Source organism: Oncorhynchus kisutch, linkage group LG16 (genome assembly GCF_002021735.2).
Source record: "Oncorhynchus kisutch isolate 150728-3 linkage group LG16, Okis_V2, whole genome shotgun sequence".
Classification (NCBI taxonomy): Eukaryota; Metazoa; Chordata; class Actinopteri; order Salmoniformes; family Salmonidae; genus Oncorhynchus; species Oncorhynchus kisutch.
The window spans coordinates 22,415,605-22,436,483 of NC_034189.2; the positions used below are offsets into that span (position 1 = coordinate 22,415,605).

Consider the following 20,879-nt stretch of genomic DNA (forward strand, 5'->3'; position numbering starts at 1 on the left):
GAAGGGCATGTTTCATAGTTCTCAACCAATGTCTGTTCACTTGGGCGGGGCCACTGAGTGAGCATAGTTCACTTATGAAAACAATTCTCTCATTTAGAATTAAAATTATATTTAATCTTTTCACAAATAGTTTCATATTTAAACATTTAAATTGCACAACAATTCCATGTGAATCTGATAACTAGAATATGTAGACTTTCCAAAATACAATTTATGTCGTCCTATCATCAGCAATAATGTCTCAGACGACAACTCATCTGACATCATATTCTGTAAGTACCAACGGATGCTTTCACCTGGTTGGATTATCCAAATATTGTTCCGTTCCCAACCTTTTGATGTTACCATCCTCTATGTTAACAAAGGGCTTTACAAGAGTCCATTCTGTTGAGTAAAGAGAAAAAATTTGGGAAAGGTATTTATGGGTGGTCATATACCTCACCAACAGGGCAACGTTGTGACACTTCTGTATACCACACCTACCTTTCTACAACTGATTGTCTCAAACACATTAAGAAGGAAATAAATTCCACAAATTAACTTTTAACAAGGCACACCTGCTAATTGAAATGCATTCCATTTGACTACCTCATGAAGCTGGTTCAGGGAATGCCAAGAGTGTGCAAAGCTGTCAAGGCAAAGGGTGGCTACTTTGAAGAATCTCAAATATAACATTTTAACACATAAATATAACACTTTTTTGGTTTCTATATGATCCCATGTGTTATTTCATAGTTTTGATGTCTACACTATTTTCTACATTGTAGAAAACAGTCAAAATAAAGAAAAACCCTGGAATGAGTAGGTGTGCCCAAAACTTTTGAATGGTACTGTATATATACTGTAGGCATTATTACTCTGTGATTACCATTTTGTCCATTGTTAATTTCTGTACCTTTAAATAATGTGCTACCAATTACATTTTTTATGTATACATGGTACTCCCCGTGCTGCTTTCTGGGCTGCAATGGGTTGACCCAGAAAAACCATGAACACCACTGTCCTCTATCAAGGCAAAGAGCAAAAGCTTTCTCAACTTCGGTCTCACTGTAGTAGATTCATGAAACATTTTCAGTGAACTAGCCTATATACAGTTGAAGTCGGAAGTTTACATAAACTTAGGTTGGAGTCATTAAAACTAGTTTTTCAATCACTCCACAAATTTCTTGTTAACAAACTATAGTTTTGGCAAGTCGGTTAGGACATCTACTTTGTGCATGACAGTCATTTTTACAACAATTGTTTACAGACAGATTATTTCACTTATAATTCACTGTTTCACAATTCCAGTGGGTCAGAAGTTTACATACACTAAGTTAACTGTGCCTGTAGACAGCTTGGAAAATTCCAGAAAATGATGTCATGGCTTTAGAAGCTTCTGATAGGCTAATTGACATCATTTGAGTCAATTGGAGGTGTACCTGTGGATGTATTTCAAGGCCTACCTTCAAACTCAGTGCATCTTTACTTGACATCATGAGAAAATCAAAAGAAATCAGAAAAATAATTGTAGACCTCCACAACTCTGGTTCATCCTTGTGAGCAATTTTCAAACGCCTGAAGGTACCACGTTCATCTGTACAAACAATAGTACGCAAGTATAAACACCATGGGACGATGCAGCCAACATACAAGTGAGCAAGGGAGATGAACATACTTTGGTGCGAAAAGTGCAAATCAATCCCAGAACAACAGCAAAGGACCTTGTGAAGATGCCAGGGGAAACCGGTTCAAAAGTATCTATATCCACAGTAAAACGAGTCCTATATCTACATAACCTGAAAGGCCGCTCAGCAAGGAAGAATCCACTGCTCCAAAACCTCCATAAAAAAGCCAGACTACGGTTTGCAACTGCATATGAGGACAAAGATCGTACTTTTTGGAGAAATGTCCTCTGGTCTGATGAAACAAAAATAGAACTGTTTGGCCATAATGACCATCGTTATGTTTGGAGGAAAAAGGGGGTGGCTTTCAAGCCAAAGAACACAATCCCAACCATGAAGCACGGGGTGGCTGCATCATGTTGTGGGGTGCTTTGCTGCGGAGGGGCAGATGCTCTTCACAAAATAGATGGCATCATGAGTGAGTAAAATTATGTGGATATATTGAAGCAACATCTCAAGACATATGTCAGGAAGTTAAAGCTTGGTCGCAAATGGGTCTTCCAAATGGACAACGACCCCAAGCATACTTCCAAAGTTGTTGCTAAATGGCTTAAGGACAACAAAGTCAAAGCTTTGGAGTGGCCATCACAATGCCCTGACCTCAATCCTATAGAAAATGTGTGTGCATAACTGAAAAAGCTTGTGCGGGCAAGGAGGCCTACAAACATGACTCTGTCAGGAGGAATGGACCAAAATTCACCCAACTTATTGTGGGAAGCTTGTGAAAGGCTACCTGAAACCTTTGACCCAAGTTAAACCATTTAAAGGCAATGCTACCAAATATTAATTGAGTGTATGTAAACTTCTGACCCACAGAATGTGATGAAAGAAATAAAAGCTGAAATTAAATAATTCTCGCTACGATTATTCTGACATTTCACATTCTTAAAATAAAGTGGTGATCCTAACTAACCTAAGACAGGGAATTGTTACTGGATAAAATGTCAGGAATTGTGAAAAACTGAGTTTAAATGTATTTGGCTAAGGTTTATGTAAACTTCCGACTTCAACTGTACTGTATAGCACAAACACTTTCCTCCGAAATACACCCTAAAACCGGACACGATTCACATGCAGAAGTCCAATGTTTCCCTTTTTTTCTATCTTGTTTCTATCCCATAAACACATAGACGGAAGCTACGCATAGGCACTTTCTCCTGTGTTTGATCTACTTCAGTTTCTGAGACTGCATGGCAAAGCATAGTACAAGTTCAAAAAACACAATGCATGTGACTCCCTTCACACACCACAGCCTTCGTACGGCAGATGTTCATCATATGAGTCGCAGCTGTGCGGATTGTATCCCATTGAAAAGAATGGACTTCCACCGAATACACAGCATATTTTGAGAAATGTGTGCTGTGCAGGAGTGATGCATCAAATGCCACCTGGCTACAGTTCTGATGTATATTCTCAATATTCATTTATATTTAATTTACAGGAAGCTGATCATAATCAAAAAAAGGTCAGCAGATGAATTTATCAGTTAAATGTTTTGTCTTAATTACAACGTTCTTATTAAACTGTGTGCACTTCCATTGCCTAGGTGATCGTTTGATCTCTGAAAAAGAACACAGATAGAACAACCTTTTCCAAACATCCGTCAGATCATCTACAAAATGTGGCCAGTCTGCACGCTGTCCATTAGAGGACTTAAAGGACATGGATGAGAGACAGACGGTCCATGTTTCAAGGTTTTAGAATGCTGTCGTGGTGTCTGGACCCATCGCACCTAGCCCACTGTGACACTATCTACCGATTCAATCTACAATATGCTGATTCTATCATAATAAAGAAAATTGGCTAAATCCCTGAGGGGAAAGGTTCTAATAGAAAATAATTCTGCCCTTGAAACACTCCCGGCCGTCTTCTGATGAGATGATGCTATCTTTGTTTAGACTTCAACATCTAGGGCAGGGCCATGTGTGCTCATATATTTAATTAAAATACCATTGCCCGGTGCAAGCCCCAACAAAGCCTACTTATCATTTGTCAGCGCTCCCTTTTTACTTGAATTCAAAGATTATCGGTGTTGATTGGCACTTTAAACAGAGTGAGGTGGAACCTAAACCAGTGCTGTAATGTGAAGAGTATATCTGCTTGTCAAAGCTCAGGTGTTCAGGGACATCTTTTTTTCTATTACCTTGACTTAAGGCCAGACACAGGCTGAATACCAACAGGCTAAACATGACTCGCCATGTCACTCTATTCTTCTGATCATCGCACTGGACTAGACAAAATAACATGAATGGGTAATAGTTTACAATAAGGTACCCTATATGAAGAATTATATTCCAAATAAACTGGCTGTGGCTTCATGCGAATGTCAGACGACCTGTTTGCTTGTGGCATCCGGAGCAATCCAACTCCAAAGTGACTTAGTGCCTCGACACCGGCATATATTTAAAGGTCTGTCATGATAAGGCATATTTGACATTCTAAGGCATATTTATGAGTGAGATATGTTTTGGGGTGGCTTGGGGTATAGCCAAAGATACAGGATGATGCATGAGACACAGAGGGACTCGCAACGGAAATTGACGATATGTATGGATGATTTTCTGAATGTTCGATATGAACATGCAGAGGTATATAGTAGGTGTTTGATAGACTTTCAGAATTCAGAGAGTGGGGTAATCTGAGCGATATTTTACTTTCAGCATTTCTCTGTCAAGGGAAATATAGTATTCTTTCTAACAAAGATATCTACATATATTTCAGGATGTTGTGTATCGCTGGAAATAATCAGAATTCATGTAAAGACTACAGTTTTGAAAGAAGTGGTCCTTTGGAACAACTTACCCGGGTATGGGGTAAGTTGAGCCACGGGACAGGGTAAGTTAGCCTGCCTACAAATTCCTATACTGAATTAAATATGTGACTCGTTTCAGGAAACTAGGCGTATCTCGCGGGTCTCTACTTCAAAGGAGAGCCATTTGAACAGTGGTGGAAAAAGTACTCAATTGTCATTCTTGAGTAAAAGTAAAGATAGCTTAACAGAAAATGACTCAAGTAAAAGTGAGTCACCCAGTAAAATACTACTTGAGTAAAAGTCTAAAAGTATTTGCTTCTAAATATACTCAAGTATCAAAAGTAAATTAACATCCGGCGCCGACAGAGATGGCCGCCTCGCTTCGTGTTCTTAAATGCAATTGCGAAAATATACTTAAGTTTTCAAATTAAAATGTTAAATCATTTAAAATTGCTTATATTAACCAAACAGCACAAATGGTTTGTTTTTGTTAATTTATGTATAGCCAGGGGCACACTCCAACACATAATTTGCAAACAAAGCTTACATTATGCGTTTAGTGAGTCCGCCAGATCAGAGGCAGTAGGGATGACCAGGGATGTTCTTTTGATAAGTGTGTGAATTGGACCATTTTCCTGTCCTGCTTAGCATTCAAAATGTAATGAGTACTTTTGGGTGTCAGGAAAAATGTATGGAGTAAAAAGTACATAATTTCTTTAGGAATACAGTGAAGTTAACGTTTTAAAAAGATAAATCGTAAAGTACAGATACCCCAACAAACTACTGAAGTAGTACTTTAAACTACTACACTGCATTTGAACGTTAACTTAAAAAAAAAAAATTGAAATGTCTTCTGGAACAAACATCTATGCCATCTCTAAATATGAATACAATTGTAAAGCTTAAGTGGGTGTGAACAATGCTGAATGGGTGCAGACAAATAAGAGCTCTTCATTAGGTACCAAAACATTCAAAAGGCCATTTTCTCAAAAGTGAGGTTACAAGTTTATCAACTCCAAGCAGAATCAATTTCCCATTGTTCCTCAAAAATGCAGTGTATGTATGTACCATTTTGTCTTTTATCAAATGAAGAAAAATTTGCTACATAAGACCGATTTGAGCCGGTCGGTCTCATATTACTATTCCCTTTTTAAAACCATGTCTATCTTTATTTACAAAACACAATAGCTTTTTTGTCTTTTAGTCATATTGTAACACAGACTTAACAGCGAACAAACAATTTGTACTTTTTAAAACACTTTTAACATAGGCCAGGCCCTGTTGTTAGCTTATAGCCCAGTGATAGTTCCTTGCATTACGCCAGGGAAGAAAACTCTTAAATTTGCCATTGGCTCAACTTACCCAAAGGCAAACATTTTGACGATATGATACCACACAGCTACAAGGATGCATGTTCATGCTAGGTTTAGGACCTCGTACTGAAGCTTATAGAGACCCCAACAAAGAAACTCAAACAGGATGTACCCTTGTTAAGAACTATTCAACGCTGGTCTGACCAATCGAAATCCATGCTTCAAGATTGTTTTGAATGTTCCGGGTAGCATCAGAGAATAATATTGACGTATACGCTAATTCGGTGATTGAGTTTATAAGGAAGTGCATAGGAGATATTTTACCCACTGTGACTACTAAAACCTACCCTAGCCAGTAACCGTGGCTAGATGGCGGCATTCGCGCAAAACTGAAAGTGTGAACCACCACATTTAACCATGGAAATGTGACTGGGATTATGGCCAAACACAGTGTAGTTATTCCCTCCGGAAGGCAATCAAACAAGCGAAATGTCAGTATAGAGACAAAATGGAGTCGCAATTTAACGGCTCAGACACAAGACGTATGTGGCAGGTTCTACAGACAATCACAGACTACAAAAAGAAAACCAGCCACGTCACGGACATCGATGTCTTGCTTCCAGACAAACTAAACACCTTCTTTGCCCGCTTTGAGGATAATACAGTGTCACCGATGCGACCCGCTAACAAGGACTGTGGGCTCTCCTCCTCTGTGGCCAATGTGAGTTAGACATTTAAACGTGTTAACCCTCGCAAGGCATCCGGACCAGACGGCATCCCTAGCCGTGTCCTCAGAGCATGCGCAGACCAGCTGGCTGGTGTGTTTACGGACATATTCAATCAATCCCTATCCCAGTCTGCTGTCCCCACATGCTTCAAGATGGCCAACATTGTTCCTGTACCCAAGAAGACAAAGGTAACTGAACAAAATGACTATCGCCCCATAGCACTCACTACTGTCATCATTAAGTGCTTCGGGAGGCTAGTCAAGGATCATATCACCTCCACCTTACCGGTCACCCTAGACCCATATCAATGTGCTTAACGCTCCAATAGGTCAACAGACGATGCAATCGCCATAAAATACTGCACACTACCCTATCCCATCTGGACAAGAGGAATATCTATGTAAGAATGCTGTTCATTGACTATAGCTCAGCATTAAACACCATAGTACCCTCCAGGCTCATCATTAAGCTAGAGGCCCTGGGTCTCAACCCCGCCCTGTGCAATTGGGTCCAGGACTTCCTAACGGGCCGCCCCCATGTGGTGAAGGTAGGAAACAATATCTCCACTTCGCTGATCCTCAACACTGTGGCCCCACAAGGGTTCGTGCTCAGCTCCCTCCTGTACTCCCTGTTCACCCATGACTGCGTGGCCATGCATGCCTCCAACTCCATCATCAAGTTTGCTGACGACACAACAGTAGTAGGCTTGATTACCAACAACGACGAGACAGCCTACAGGGAGTAGGTGAGGGCACTCGGAGTGTGGTGTTAGGAAAACATCCTCTCATTCAACGTCAACAAGACAAAGACAAATGATCGTGGACTTCAGGAAACCGCATAGGGAGAACCCTGCTATCCACATCACCGGGACAGCAGTGAAGGTGGCTGAAGAAATTTGACTCGTCACTTAAAACCCTTAAACTTTTACAGATGCACAATTGAGAGCATCCTGTCAGGCTGCATCACCGCCTGGTATGGCAACTGACCCCCCACAACCGCAAGGCTCTCCAGAGGGTGGTGCAGTCTACACAACGCATCACCAGGGGCAAACTACCTGCCCTCCAGGACACCTACAGCACCCGATGTCACAGGAAGGCCAAAAATGTTATTTATTAACGAGTCAAGTCAGTTAAGAACAAATTCTTATTTAATTCTTATTTACGGCCTACCCCGGCCAAACCTGGACGATGCTGGGCCAATTGTGCGCCATCCTATGGGAATGCCAAATCACGGCCGGATGTGACACAGCCTGGAATCAAATCAGGTACCGCAGTGACACCTCTTGTACTGAGAAGCAGTGTCTTAGACCACTGCACCACTCGGAAGCAAGTATTAGGTAGTTATAGTTGTTGTGGAATTGTTAGATTACATGTTAGACATTGCTGCACTGTCTGAACTAGAAGCAAAATTATTTCACTACACTCGCAATAACATCTGCTAACCATGTGTATGTGACCAATACATTTTGAACATTAATCAATCAGCAGCACTCCTCAAAATCCCCAACTTTTGAAAGCTCTCCACAATAAAACCACAGCTTTGGCCATGGCCTTTTACACAATGGACCCCAGGGTAGCAAACATTGATTTAAGATAGAGGGGATTGTGTCAATGTTATCTCAACAGAAAAGGATAGGGAGGCAGTTTCTTTTATTTGCAAGAACTGTCAGGTCGTCCCAGTACACAAAGCCATGAGATGACATTGATTCACCTTTCATTTGGAATTCTGCGGGGCATTCAACCATTGATTTTACAGGGAGAGCCAGATATGAAATGAGCCATTTTATAGAGGTCCTATCTGACCTACTCTTCCACTGGTATTCATACATGCAATACAAATGTTCCTGAACACACACACACACACACACACACACACACACACACACACACACACACACGGCCAATAAAAAAACATTCTGTTTCTCATCATTTACTATAAATAACTTCACAGCCATATTAACAACGAACCACTGGGCACGGATGCCATTTAAACATCTAGGTTTGATTTACATTTGTTTGAGTTTTCAACTAATGTGAATTCAATATGAAATCAACAGAAAGGTTCACCATGTCAGTGGATTTAGGTTAATAGTTAGGTAGTAAAAATAAGAGGAAAAGCCCTTACTTTGATGACTTTTTGCAAATCCAATCGGTTGTCCACGTTGACTCAATGTCATCACACTGAATGTTGTTGTTGAAAAGAGGTGAAAACAACGTTGATTCAACCAGTTTTTGCCCATTGGGTAGACCCACCAGAAAGATCAAATGGTATATTGAAAAACATACAATAAAGTTCCAAATATTGATACTCTGTCTGTAGAAGTGCCTTCTATATGTTTTCTCTCAAACCAACAGAGGACATCTTCCTTTCAAGCCACAAATTGCAACTGCATGTACAATAACAGAGAGGGGTCCCACTCCCTAAAGAATGTGTCTCAATTGCTGACAGAGCTGTCAGACCAAGCAATGATGAAAAAACACAACTGTATGTTCATTTTGTCCCAGAATGCTTTGTGAACATTCAAATTCTTGTTCTTGATTTTAAAGTTGAGAGTTTATTTTCTCATGGCCGACAGGATGGATGGCATGGACAGGTGGTGGAGAGGAAGGAGGGCTGAGGGGATAGACAATGTCCTTCCCTGTCAGAACCAAGGATAACTGCACGGAATGACTGGGGGATGTGTTGTCAGAAAGGATTTTCTTGGGGAATTTGAAAGTTGAAATGAATAATTGTGTATGTGTACCCTGTGTACCCATGTGGGGAAAATAAGCTTCATTTTTATGCAAAAGGATAGTTGTGATGCACTGCCTTTCCCTCAGATTTCATTGACTTTTTATGAGAATTAAGTTAAAATATGTCATTTGGTGGTGGATGCCTGGTATACTTTTGCTTGCACAGATCAAGTTTCCATGTAGAGTGTGCTACAAAAGACAACGGATGATTATTTCTTTCAAACGCACACAGTTGTTTATAGCTTATAGTTTATAGTTTATAGGAAACCATTGAAAACAAATGGATGGATAATGTATTAAAGTTATTGTGTACATAAATAATATGTGAAGCAAAGAGAAACGGAACTCCTCATCTCAATGCCCATGGATAAAAAGTTGTTTTGCCTTTTCACATGAGGCCCTTTTCACATGAGGCCCTTTTCACATGAGGCCCTTTTCACATGAGGCCCTTTTCACATGAGGCCCTTTTCACATGAGGCCCTTTTCACATGAGGCCCTTTTCACATGAGGCCCTTTTCACATGAGGCCCTTTTCACATGAGGCCCTTTTCACATGAGGCCCTTTTCACATGAGGCCCTTTTCACATGAGGCCCTTTTCACATGAGGCCCTTTTCACATGAGGCCCTTTTCACATGAGGCCCTTTTCACATGAGGCCCTTTTCACATGAGGCCCTTTTCACATGAGGCCCTTACTGAGATGCCATAGTCTAAACATATATCAAAGCCTTCCCCTCACAGAACTAACACACATCTACAGATGAAGACTAATTTGACATTTTATCACATTTCAAGTGAATGATCTGCTGTCCAAAAAAAGTTAGTCAAACCATCCTTCACACGAGCAAATTATCATGTAGCGCGCGCACACGCACACGCACGCGCACACACACACACACAGGTTGTGCAGTTGTGTCAATTCCAGACCTGTGTTTACTCCTGTTTTGTGTCGAGTCAGCATGTACACGGAAACGCCGGAGGCGAGGGCCTGCGGGGCCGTTTAGGATTTAGCGTAATGACTCATTAATAAGGAGGAAGGAGGCCAGAGTCACTTTTGCAGGACATTTTATTAACTCACCCGCTTTGCAAACGCCAGTCAAACTGACACGCGTCGAGGGCCATAGCTCTTCACTGCTACCGGCGAGAGAACCAAGAGGAGATCCAGCCTCATGCATATCCATGAGAGAGGAAGGAAGCATTGGCCCGGTCACCCTTTACACGAGCCTCACATCTCTTTGTAATTTTTCGCTATGACTCAGCCATCAATCACAACTGCGACCACATGAATATGGGATTGGAAGCGGACATTCTAATTTTCCTACTGCTTTGTATGCAAAGCCATTAAGGAGAGGTGCTGAATTTCAGAAACTGTACATTTGATTGGGGGAAATGTTGATGCTATCGTTTGAAATATGTCAAATGCAACAAAGACAATATTTTATGTTCAGTACAATGCTGGCATAACAATAATTGTCCTATCAAATTTCACCTCACGAAAGGAATCTTGACATAGCTACCGGTTGAACAACGTGATGCCATTACCACCATCACATAGCTGACCATGATCCTGCCACAAAGTATTGGAACAGTGGAACCACTTGGAAAATGCTAAATGTTCAAAGGACAATTCACCCACATTTTGACATATTGGTTTCCTTACCGTATAAGACGTCTACGGACAAGGTAAGACCAAAATCTATTCTCTGGCCCCTAACTGCAGCAGTCTCCATACCCACTCAGTTGAGAAAGTCAATAATCTGATAAAACACCATAATGAAAGATCTGTAAGTAAAAATCAACGTCAATATTGTAACCAATCAGCGCCCCCAGGGTTAGACCCATCCATTGTTATAAAGGCCAAAATTCCTATGAAAATGAATGATTACTTACCCACCGTTCTTCGTGGGGTAAATTGATTGACGTTCACTCAGTTGGCTTTCGCACATATACAGAGTACATTAAACCAGCAGTGACACATTCTCCTTTATTGTGTTCATGAAATAGCTGAATGTATTGAGATTTCTTCTAAACAGAGCTCAAACAACACTATCTTCACAAGGAAGGCCTTGCTTCGCCTTTTGGAGTAATAGCAATCTAAAACCCACAAAAAAACCACAGGAGCTTTGCCATAACTAAGTGGTAAATCTTAATCAGTCATTTATTTGTTGGCAAACAAGTTTCACTGTTACAACAAATATTAGTTATGAGGTCATTCAACTTGGAAACCAATACAAAAATGAATAAATAAAAAGCCACAATCATACATAATAAAAACTACTCTGTGCTGCTGAATTCTTTACCTCCATTTATCACTGTACTTTGTCATTTGAACAAATAAATAAATATATTTCCAGTTGTTTTTCCTCACTCGAAAAGTTTTGTCGTGCCCAGTTACTTATTGATATTTCAATTTGTTCACTTTCTCTCCGAGAAGCACCTGTCTCTTAACTGATGAGGAAAGGAAATAGCTCGCTCTCTGCAGGCCAACTCTTGGCTAACTTTTCTGACACTTGTGATTTCGTCCCCTTCTAATGGTGGGTGAACCAGAATTCTCTTTCTATCCACACAGTGAAAAAATAACCAAACTGTAAAATAAAATGGTTTGGAAAACATTGGTGGTTACACCGCTATGTACGCTAATAAGTGTTTTGTGATTTTTTTTGTTGTTGGTGTTATTTAGTTTTGTTGCTTTGTTTATTGTTTCTTGGAAAAAAATTAGGCAAAATAATGCTCAAGACCAGCACAACAAAAAGGAAATGCCCCGAACCAACTACATTTACAGAGACAAAGGTTTGAGTGGAACAAAAATTATACTATTATGTGCAATGCTAGTATCTGTACATTTACATAGAAATACCTCAGAATTCTCTGTTATTCGTTTTTTTCCCTCCATCTTCTTCAACGGTTATTATTGTTACGGCAAAAGGAGAAAAAAAAACAAGAAAAACTCAAATATGCTGTAAAGCACACGTGATTTAAATTCCTTCATTGTTCAAAATCTGTTCATGTCGAACTTGCAGGAACACGTCAGCACAAAATGTACTGCAAAATCACCATAGAGGAAGAACCCCCCTTAAAAAGCCAGTATGGATACAGAAGTATAATAAAATAGTCTTATTCTTGATTTGTTTCTGATTTTAACTCTACACATCAACTAGTAGCAGAATGTATTTTGGGTCCGTTTGTAGTTCCTTTGGACTGTCAAAATACATTTCAGAGCTCGAGATCCAGCTGTCCCGTGTGTTCATCTCCCCTCCCACTGAGAGAAAACACATCAATCCATACAAGGTTCGGCATCTCGCAAAAAAAGTGAAATGCACATCAATAGATTTCTCCAACATCGAACCGAGTCAAGTCGTATTATCCACAAAACATAACAGTTTCAATATTCTGTTTGCTGTCAGTATTGAGACAGGCATCAGTTTCGCTTTTCAAATTCGGGACACGGAGTAAAAAAAAAAAACTGGGGAACGCGTAGGGCGAAGGGGAGGCAGAAAAAAGCGGGAACCACGGCAATAAGGAATTGGGGCAAATGGGTCAGGGGGGTTGGGTCTGTGGGCCTATAGGCTGGTGACCAGGTGTGAGGGCTCCTGGGGGGCCTCTTCAGGGGGCAGATCCTCCTTGTTGGGGGGCACGATGAACCCGTCACTGCTGCCCCTCCCCAGCTGGTAGTAGGAGTGCAGCTGGTGCAGGTGGTTACGTGAGCCCAGGTTGGGCATGCTCTTGTAGTAGACATCGTCCTGGCTGGCCTCGGGGCTCCTGCCCCCTGCCGGTAGTCCCTCTCCTGCATCTTTATCAGCAAGGGGGGCAGTGGTGGTGCCGTTAGCTGTGGTATCTGGTAGGCCTGCCAGCACGGGCATGCTGGTGTAGAGGGAGTCCCTGTGGTGGTGCAGGTGGTGGGGTTGGGAGCTGGGCAAAGTGGGCTCCACGTCTTGGGTGTTCTCATTGGTGAGCAGGGGGAAGAAGCTCTCACTGTTTTCCTGCGGGATCCGCCGGCGGGACGAGGACGAGGTGGTGGTGGCCGAGGAGAAAGCTGGGTGGTGGTGGTGGGGGAGCGGAGGCTGATGCGGCAGGCCCTGGTTGTGGAGGTGGTTGTGGTGGAGGTTGTCCACGGGCGGCAGCAACGGTGGTCTCTGGGGCAGAAGAGGGGCGTTGGACTCCTCCCGAATCAACTCCAGGCCCAGACCCTCATCATGGAGGTGCGGAGGGAAGGAAGACTGATCATCCAAACCCAGCGCCACATTCATCCCCATCCCCCCCATCCCTACACCCATCCCCCCCATCCCTGCACCCATCCCCATACCCCCCAGACTAACATCCTTGCCTCCGTTGCTCACGTTGTTCACCAGCTTGTTCATGAGGTTGCGGTTTTGCTCGTGGTTGTTCAGGTAGGAAGGGATGTAATTGGAGGTCAGCTCTTTCAGGATCTTCTTCTCCAGCGTGGTCTCCTTGTGGTTGTAGCCCCGGTCGATGATCTGGACACAGTCGCTGATGTACTCGGCACTGGCGATGCTGTAGCTGTTGCCGTGGTTACCATTCAGTGGTAGAGTATCCATGACACTTGTATCCCGGGCATTGTTCAGGATTCCCTCTGGGGAACAAAGAGGAAAAGAGGAGAGAAGCTCATATGAGAGGGACGGAAGTAGCGGTCGCTCATTAGAACGGCTAAATGTCAGCCGCTTGGACGTGGTCATGCACATATTCGGAACGCCAAAGCTATCTGCTTTCTTTCCATGTGTTGTGCAACCTTCAGGGTGGCTCACCGATTGTGATATGTTGGCCTATAGGTCAACACTCTTTCACTTGATTTTTGTGTTGTGTACATATGGTATGTTCACAAACTGCAAGATTGTCTCAATGATTCAACGTAGTCAGTCAATACTAGATACACTTACCTTTACTCAAGCCACGCACGAGTACTCAAGCAACACACAAGTACTCAAGTACTTGTAATGCAATCTACATTTCTATCGTGATCCTCTCTGTTTGGCTTGTGATGTTGTTGCGAATAACTTTGTCCAAACATGAGAACATTTATACGTGTGACAATTGACAACATGTAAGCTTTAGGCACATACACTCAACAACAACAAACCACAGCCATGCATTTCCTTTTAAGAGTGAGATATACTACCTACAGCTCTGTTTATACATTTCGACCCCAGTTCTATTATTCCCGACTTAAAGGTACATTCAGCAATACGCCATATTCATACACTGGGGGCAATTTCCTGCCTACAGCCATCAACAAAAACAACATTGAAACCTGCCGCAATGTGGGCAATGGGGATTGGGGGTGGGATAAATAGGGATGAGCCAAAAGTAGCAGTCTTGGCAGATTTGAATTGTGTTGTTTTTTTAATGCCTGTTAGCATGGTGATGTCATACTGCTGAGTCTACCTTTAAGAAAGAGTCATCTTTAAATGGATTTGTCCATAGACAGAGGCTGGTAGAAAGAAAGTTAATGGTAAACTTAATGACTCCGCAATGATACATATAGGCCATAGAGGACATGGTGATAAGGGGTCCACTTTACAGTTATACATTAGGAAAATACTTTCTGTTCTCTCATGCAGAGAAAGTATGGATGTTTTATATTAAAATGTCCACGGTGTCTTATAGGGATGCGTCAATGCAAATGTAGGAAATGTCAGCGTTCAGCCTCACACAAGGTCATCAGGATATTTAAAATGTGTTTGAAAGAGGAATGTCTGAAGTTAAAGCCTCTCCACCTCTTTGTTGTTGTTGCAAAAACTGTATGTAGGTTTGACCTTTGTTTTCTGCAATGTGCGGCTGAACTTGTTCTAATGTAAAACAGTAACATATGCCGGTGGTGAACAAGTTCCAAGATTGGCATTGGATTTTGATTGGCCAACATTTGAGATGAATTCAATCTCTTAGGACCAGGAGCATGCTGGCTACTTTGGCCAATTGAATCTTATATTATGGATTACAATGTCAGCTATACAGGATGATAATATCTTATCAGAGGAGGCTGGTGGGAGGTATAGGAGGAAAGGCTCATTGTAATGACTGGAATAAATGGAACGGTATTAAAAACATCAAACATATGGAAACCACATTTGACTTTGTTCCATTAATTCCATTCCAGCCATTACAATGAGCCTGTCCTCTCATGGCTACTCCCACCAGCCCCCTCTGGATCTTATTATATCAAATGGATGCTCCTTGGGGCTGATCGAATTTGCAGAAGACATCAAGTTCTTTCAAGGCATCTCCTTTGTGAATATATTTGATGGACATTCTTCAGAAGTGGGTGATTATTTCAGAGGAGCGTCTGACATTTGGAATAGTTCAGTTCTACTTCCAAATAAGATGACTGTTTTCTCATTCCCCCTTTGTCAGCATAGAGTGAAAAGAAAGTAAAGCTAAGGTCAATTACATTTGGTAAGCAATGTTTAGTTTGACTCCCATACTTGTCTCTCTGTAGGGGTCTTATTGACAGCATGAGGAAAAGGAAAGAAAGAAAAAACCACAAGTAAGCATAACAGTAACAGGTAGAAGAGACGTTCACACAGGCTTGATGATGCGTTTCCAGAAATGACCTCCCGTTTGTGATGTCACCATGCGTATTTGATAACACTTTCTTAGAAACTATAACCAGAGTATATTCAAGGGGGGAAGATGAGTTTACATATATGACGTACACTATTAATATTGTTAATACATTACATGCTAGTAATCTCCATTGCCAACAAACACTTGTGCACATGCCCCTATCACTCTCCCATAGGTTTTTGGTAAGCGGTGGCTAAAGTTAGCTGACATTTGAAGTGGCTTTTTAGAGAAAATCAAATCATGGATTTCAGTAAGTCATGATAGTACTATTTGGACGGGTTCATCATTGATAAAGTAATTGGCTCTGCTGGTGTTACTCCATAAAACTCCTATTTGACAGTTTAGTCTTGAAAGACGAACAACTGTTTCAGAAGTATTGATCTGACTAAATACATTTCAGTCACATTTTCAGACACAATTTGCCTGACATGTACTTTTAATATATTGGACAGATTTGGTATAAAAATCTCTCGTTTTGTGCATTATTTTTAATGAATTGCAAAACAACAGTCTTGTAGAGCATTGATGTTGTTTTTTGCTGGTTGGGCAAACATACTGCTTTACATAATTACCAATGGGATACTGGCCCTTTACATAATTAGGAAGGTTCAGGCGGCTTACATTTAGTGTCATAAAAATTGTTGTCTTATTGGAAAGGAGCCCGGAGGTAGAAAAGTTTTGTTTATGCTACTTCATTAGGAGTTCACCTTCTGTGTTTTTTTATATATTAGAATCATTGATTGGGAGCACTAACAGAACAAGGATGTTCCTTCAATAATCTACCAGCAACACTTTGAAGTTGCAGTGCACACGGGCAAGCTTCATGGACAACCACAGCAAGCTTCACGGACAACCACAGCAAGCTTCATGGACAACAGTGCAGCAAAACATCAAACGACTGGTGGTGTTTTCAGCTCCCAATTGGCGTGCTGACATCCCTTCCCAATAGTTTGGGTTTGCTGCACCATTTCCCCACACTGAATTATGCATGCCAGGCAAGTGAGGCACATGAATGAGTTTGGAGTGTGACAAAGTGATTAGTGACGGAATGGCATGCCCCAATGGGAAGCCACCATATACCCCCTCCCGCCAAAAGCCTCCAGCAGGTCTTTGGGGGACAAACGCAGATTTGTGTAGCAAAAAAAGTCATGTCTAGCGCCATTCCAGCGACATTCATGAAGGAATGAAAAGAAGGCTGGCACACCTTGCATGTTGTACATGCCCACTGACGGGTTGTTATAGACGGCCGATTCCCCGAGCAATGTGTTATAGGGATTGTTAGTGCCATGGGGACGGAGGAGAGCGTTAGTTATAAGATGGTTAGCCATTGCCCCTGGAGCAGCCAGACAGAGACAGAGGGAGAGAGAGAGAGGGAAGTAAGAGGGAGAGAAAAAGAGAGAGAACATATGTATCAGTCAGGCAGACGCAGCCGAGGCAATGACAGCAATACACATTCACATGATCATTAAGGGCGAGTTGTTAAACAGTCGGGCTACAGTCGTAGCAAAGCTTGAAACAGACATGATCATGGTTTATCACGACGGCAGCAGTGAGGTGGGTCAATGATGACTCTGCTTGTTCAATGGGATAAACGTCCATTTAGCATTGTTGGAATTGGTGTGCTCACATTCAAGAGGTAGAATTGTAGGGGGGGGGGGGGGGGTCCCAAATTGACCATGTCATTTTACAAATGCTTTTGAGCTGAATGTGGTTTCCCCCCCTCCCAATTCCACCCCATGTACAAGGTACAGATGCTCGCTGACAGTGTGCAACAGTACATACATAGACATTGTTTTGAAGCATAGACATACACAAAACGAAGACATAACACTTCAATAACATACCTGAACATAACATGGTCAAATTACCACTCTACAGTATAGAACATGTTAACTCCATTTGATTTGAAGAAGGATGTTATGAAAGCTTTTGGCAGGTAACATTTCCGGGTTACTGTATTACGTTGTGTAAATGGTCTACATCTCCCATATAATTTGTCCAGTAAAATATTGCCTTCACTTCTTGGCATTCATCTTTCCCATAGACAATTCCCTGGCAGAAATACCCTCAAATAAAACATCCTCATGGATGGTAAGTGCCATTACAGTGCTGATTGTTGTCCCTTCGCAGTCCCTTTTCCCTGTACCACGTCTTTCTACTTGACTTCGTTTGAACAAAAGTGGAGGTTTGTGAAAATAGAGGCTCCGATTCTACTTGTCTAACCGTCACTCCGGACTATGCGGCATTGACTGATGCCTTTGACTGTGGGACTCATCTGTTCCCAGATCAGTTCTAAATAAACGTTTAACTTTGAGCAATGTGACTAAATGTATCTAGACTAGAAGATAACACAAATTCTATGAATGAGGAGGTAGTTTGGATGTGGGTTGAATGCCGCACAGCAGTTAGTGAAGAAAAAACAGACTGACTTTTTGGGGAAATTGAAACATTTTGCGAAATCTTGAAATATTGTGAGTTACGGTATCCAGTTGAACGTATCTGCAATAAGCTCCTGTTTATATGTTATGTTCAAATTGCCGAAACATCTAAGAGTATGTTTTCTCTCTTCAGATTCAGAGCACATAATATGATATTATTGAGATCCTAACATGCGCTCTATGACATACCCCATTCAAGTGTGCAGTGTGTACCAATGACTGCAAAAATATCTCCCCCCCCAAAAAATTCAGCAGAGGCGGAAATGCATGCCAATTAGTTCTGCCGACGAGGGACACTGTTCTCTCGCAGTGCTCTGAATCTGTCAGAGCCAGGAAGAGAAAGAGAGAGAGAGAGAGAGAGAGAGAGAGAGAGAGAGAGAGAGAGAGAGAGAGAGAGAGAGAGAGAGAGAGAGAGAGAGAGAAAGAAAGAAATGAAGGAGACAAACCGGTTCTCTAATGACCAATAACTCTGGTCTTGTACATACAGTGCCAGGGAATGTCTGTGTGTCTCAATTCTACGCCTGAACCAATTCTGAAAGGAGAGGTAGAGGACTCAAGGAAATGGCAAGAGTTGGAAGATGTATGACTAATTGTGATAGCTAACTTTGAAGATTGTGTACAGCTCCGTTACGCATACTGTACTAAGGGCATAACGCACTGACCTAATGATAACATGTTGGGAATGGGCTAACAGTTACAGTATGTGTAATTTGGCCAGCAAGGGCATAATGGGAATGGTACAGAGGGGGAAACTTCTGTTAGGCGACATTCTGTAGCTGTGCTATTGTCTTAGAACATGTATTATTGACTAGAATTTGAACCTAAATCAGTTTCCTGTTGGGTTGTCTACTCCTCTGACCACACAGCAAAGCATGAACAAAATGGCCGACATTATGATTGCCCAAAGGACGACAACGAAAAATATTTAAGTTCAATCAGTTATCCAGTTGAATAACTTCACCAAGTGAGTTTTAAGAGGCAAATCATTTTATGAATATATCATTGCGGGAGTATCTTCAACTCCAACAATCACGTCGATGCATCGGAACAGAATCACAATATCACAATTTACTCAACTAAACTCCTATTTTAGACTTCATTTGCATACATTGTTTGATGTGGCTATTAATATGGATGTATGTATACATTAGGTTATAATTTCCATTTGATATAATCACTATGTGCTCATTTCTTGTTGCTGTTGCTTCTCTTATTCTGAAGCCTTCCAAAAATACCAGCCTAATTTTAAATGATAAACAGCTCCTCCCCACCCTCTGTTTGTTCCCCCACTTATGGGGTCTGTGTTTGATATATTGGACCATTTCCAAATCATGAATGCGGGGATAAATTAAACAAGTCGAGGCTATCAAGATGATTGCATGCTTCCCTCTCAAGAGGAGAGAAGTATGGAGTCAGCAACAGTTATGCAGAGACTGAGGCAAGGTACTGAATATTGAGTTGAAGAAGGACAAGCAGGGAGAGATGTATTCTCTTCCACACATACTGTAATTCCATAATAACATTGCAGAGAAGAGCAAGGAGAAGGTTTGTGATGTTTATGACGCTTCAGAACATGATGTGTTATCCTGCGCCAGACTGAAAATGCATCTGTGCAGACTTAGTGTTTATTCTCACGCTTTACACATCAGACCTGACGCGTTTCAACGCCTTGAGCTGAAAACGTGTTAATTAATTTACTCCCTCTTCCTGGTCTTAGTGATATATCTACGGCAGTGTCTTCTAGGCCTGCCCACCCCACTGAGCTCCACTCCTTTCTCTCTCTCCCTCCCCCAGCTAAGAGCCAACATCTTGGGATGACGCTCGTCGCTGAGTGCCTAATTATTGAGATCTCGACACTTACTCTCACCGTCGAACATCAATCCATCATCTAAACTGCGTATTAGTGTCCAGGTTGAGAGGGAGAGGGCGAGCGGATTGAGAGAGTGAGGTAGTGGCAGGGACTCAACCCCTCCATCAAGGGACCCAATGTCTGGAGAGGAGTCGTCCCTGAGAAATGTCAGGGGGGTGGCATCATCATCTAGTACAGATATGGTCTAGGAGGATTATATAACGCCTCTGACACTCAGACCTCAGAGTCTGCACTAGACATGTGTATTTATTTGGACCGCTATCCAACGCGCTACTGTGTATTTATTTGGACCGCTATCCAACGCGCTACTGTGTATTTATTTGGACCGCTATCCAACGCGCTACTGTGCATTTATTTGGACCGCTATCCAACGCGCTACTGTGTATTTATTTGGACCGCTATCCAACGCGCTACTGTGTATTTATTTGGACCGCTATCCAACGCGCTACTGTGTATTTATTTGGACCGCTATCCAACGCGCTACTGTGTATTTATTTGGACCGCTATCCAACGCGCTACTGTGTATTTATTTGGACAGCTATCCAACGCACTACTGTGTATTTATTTGGACCGCTATCCAATGCGCTACTGTGTATTTATTTGGACCGCTATCCAATGCGCTACTGTGTATTTATTTGTACAGCTATCCAATGCGCTACTGTGTATTTATTTGTACAGCTATCCAATGCGCTAATGTGTATTTATTTGGACCGCTATCCAATGCGCTACTGTGTATTTATTTGGACCGCTATCCAATGCGCTACTGTGTATTTATTTGGACCGCTATCCAATGCGCTACTGTGTAT

General features: G+C 41.8%; 1 protein-coding gene across 12 annotated transcripts in view; it reads right to left on the reverse strand.

The window, feature by feature from the left end:
- Positions 1 to 20,879, reverse strand: part of LOC109906505 (adhesion G protein-coupled receptor L3-like) — a 346,713-nt gene that overhangs the window by 2,352 nt on the left and 323,482 nt on the right. For 4 of the 12 annotated variants that reach the window (XM_031792013.1, XM_031792014.1, XM_031792015.1 and 1 more), the window contains 3 exons: positions 16,970 to 17,098; positions 15,624 to 15,641; positions 11,305 to 13,777 (listed from right to left, as the gene is read on the reverse strand). The exons of 1 other annotated variant lie outside the window; for it this stretch is intronic. In XM_031792013.1, coding sequence (XP_031647873.1) covers positions 12,747 to 13,777; positions 15,624 to 15,641; positions 16,970 to 17,098 — 1,178 coding nt within the window. In that variant the 3' untranslated portion in view covers positions 11,305 to 12,746. Of the gene's footprint in view, positions 1 to 11,304; positions 13,778 to 15,589; positions 15,642 to 16,969; positions 17,099 to 20,879 lie in introns of those variants that run through there. 7 more of the 12 variants (XM_031792025.1, XM_031792024.1, XM_031792019.1 and 4 more) reach the window with 4 other exon arrangements.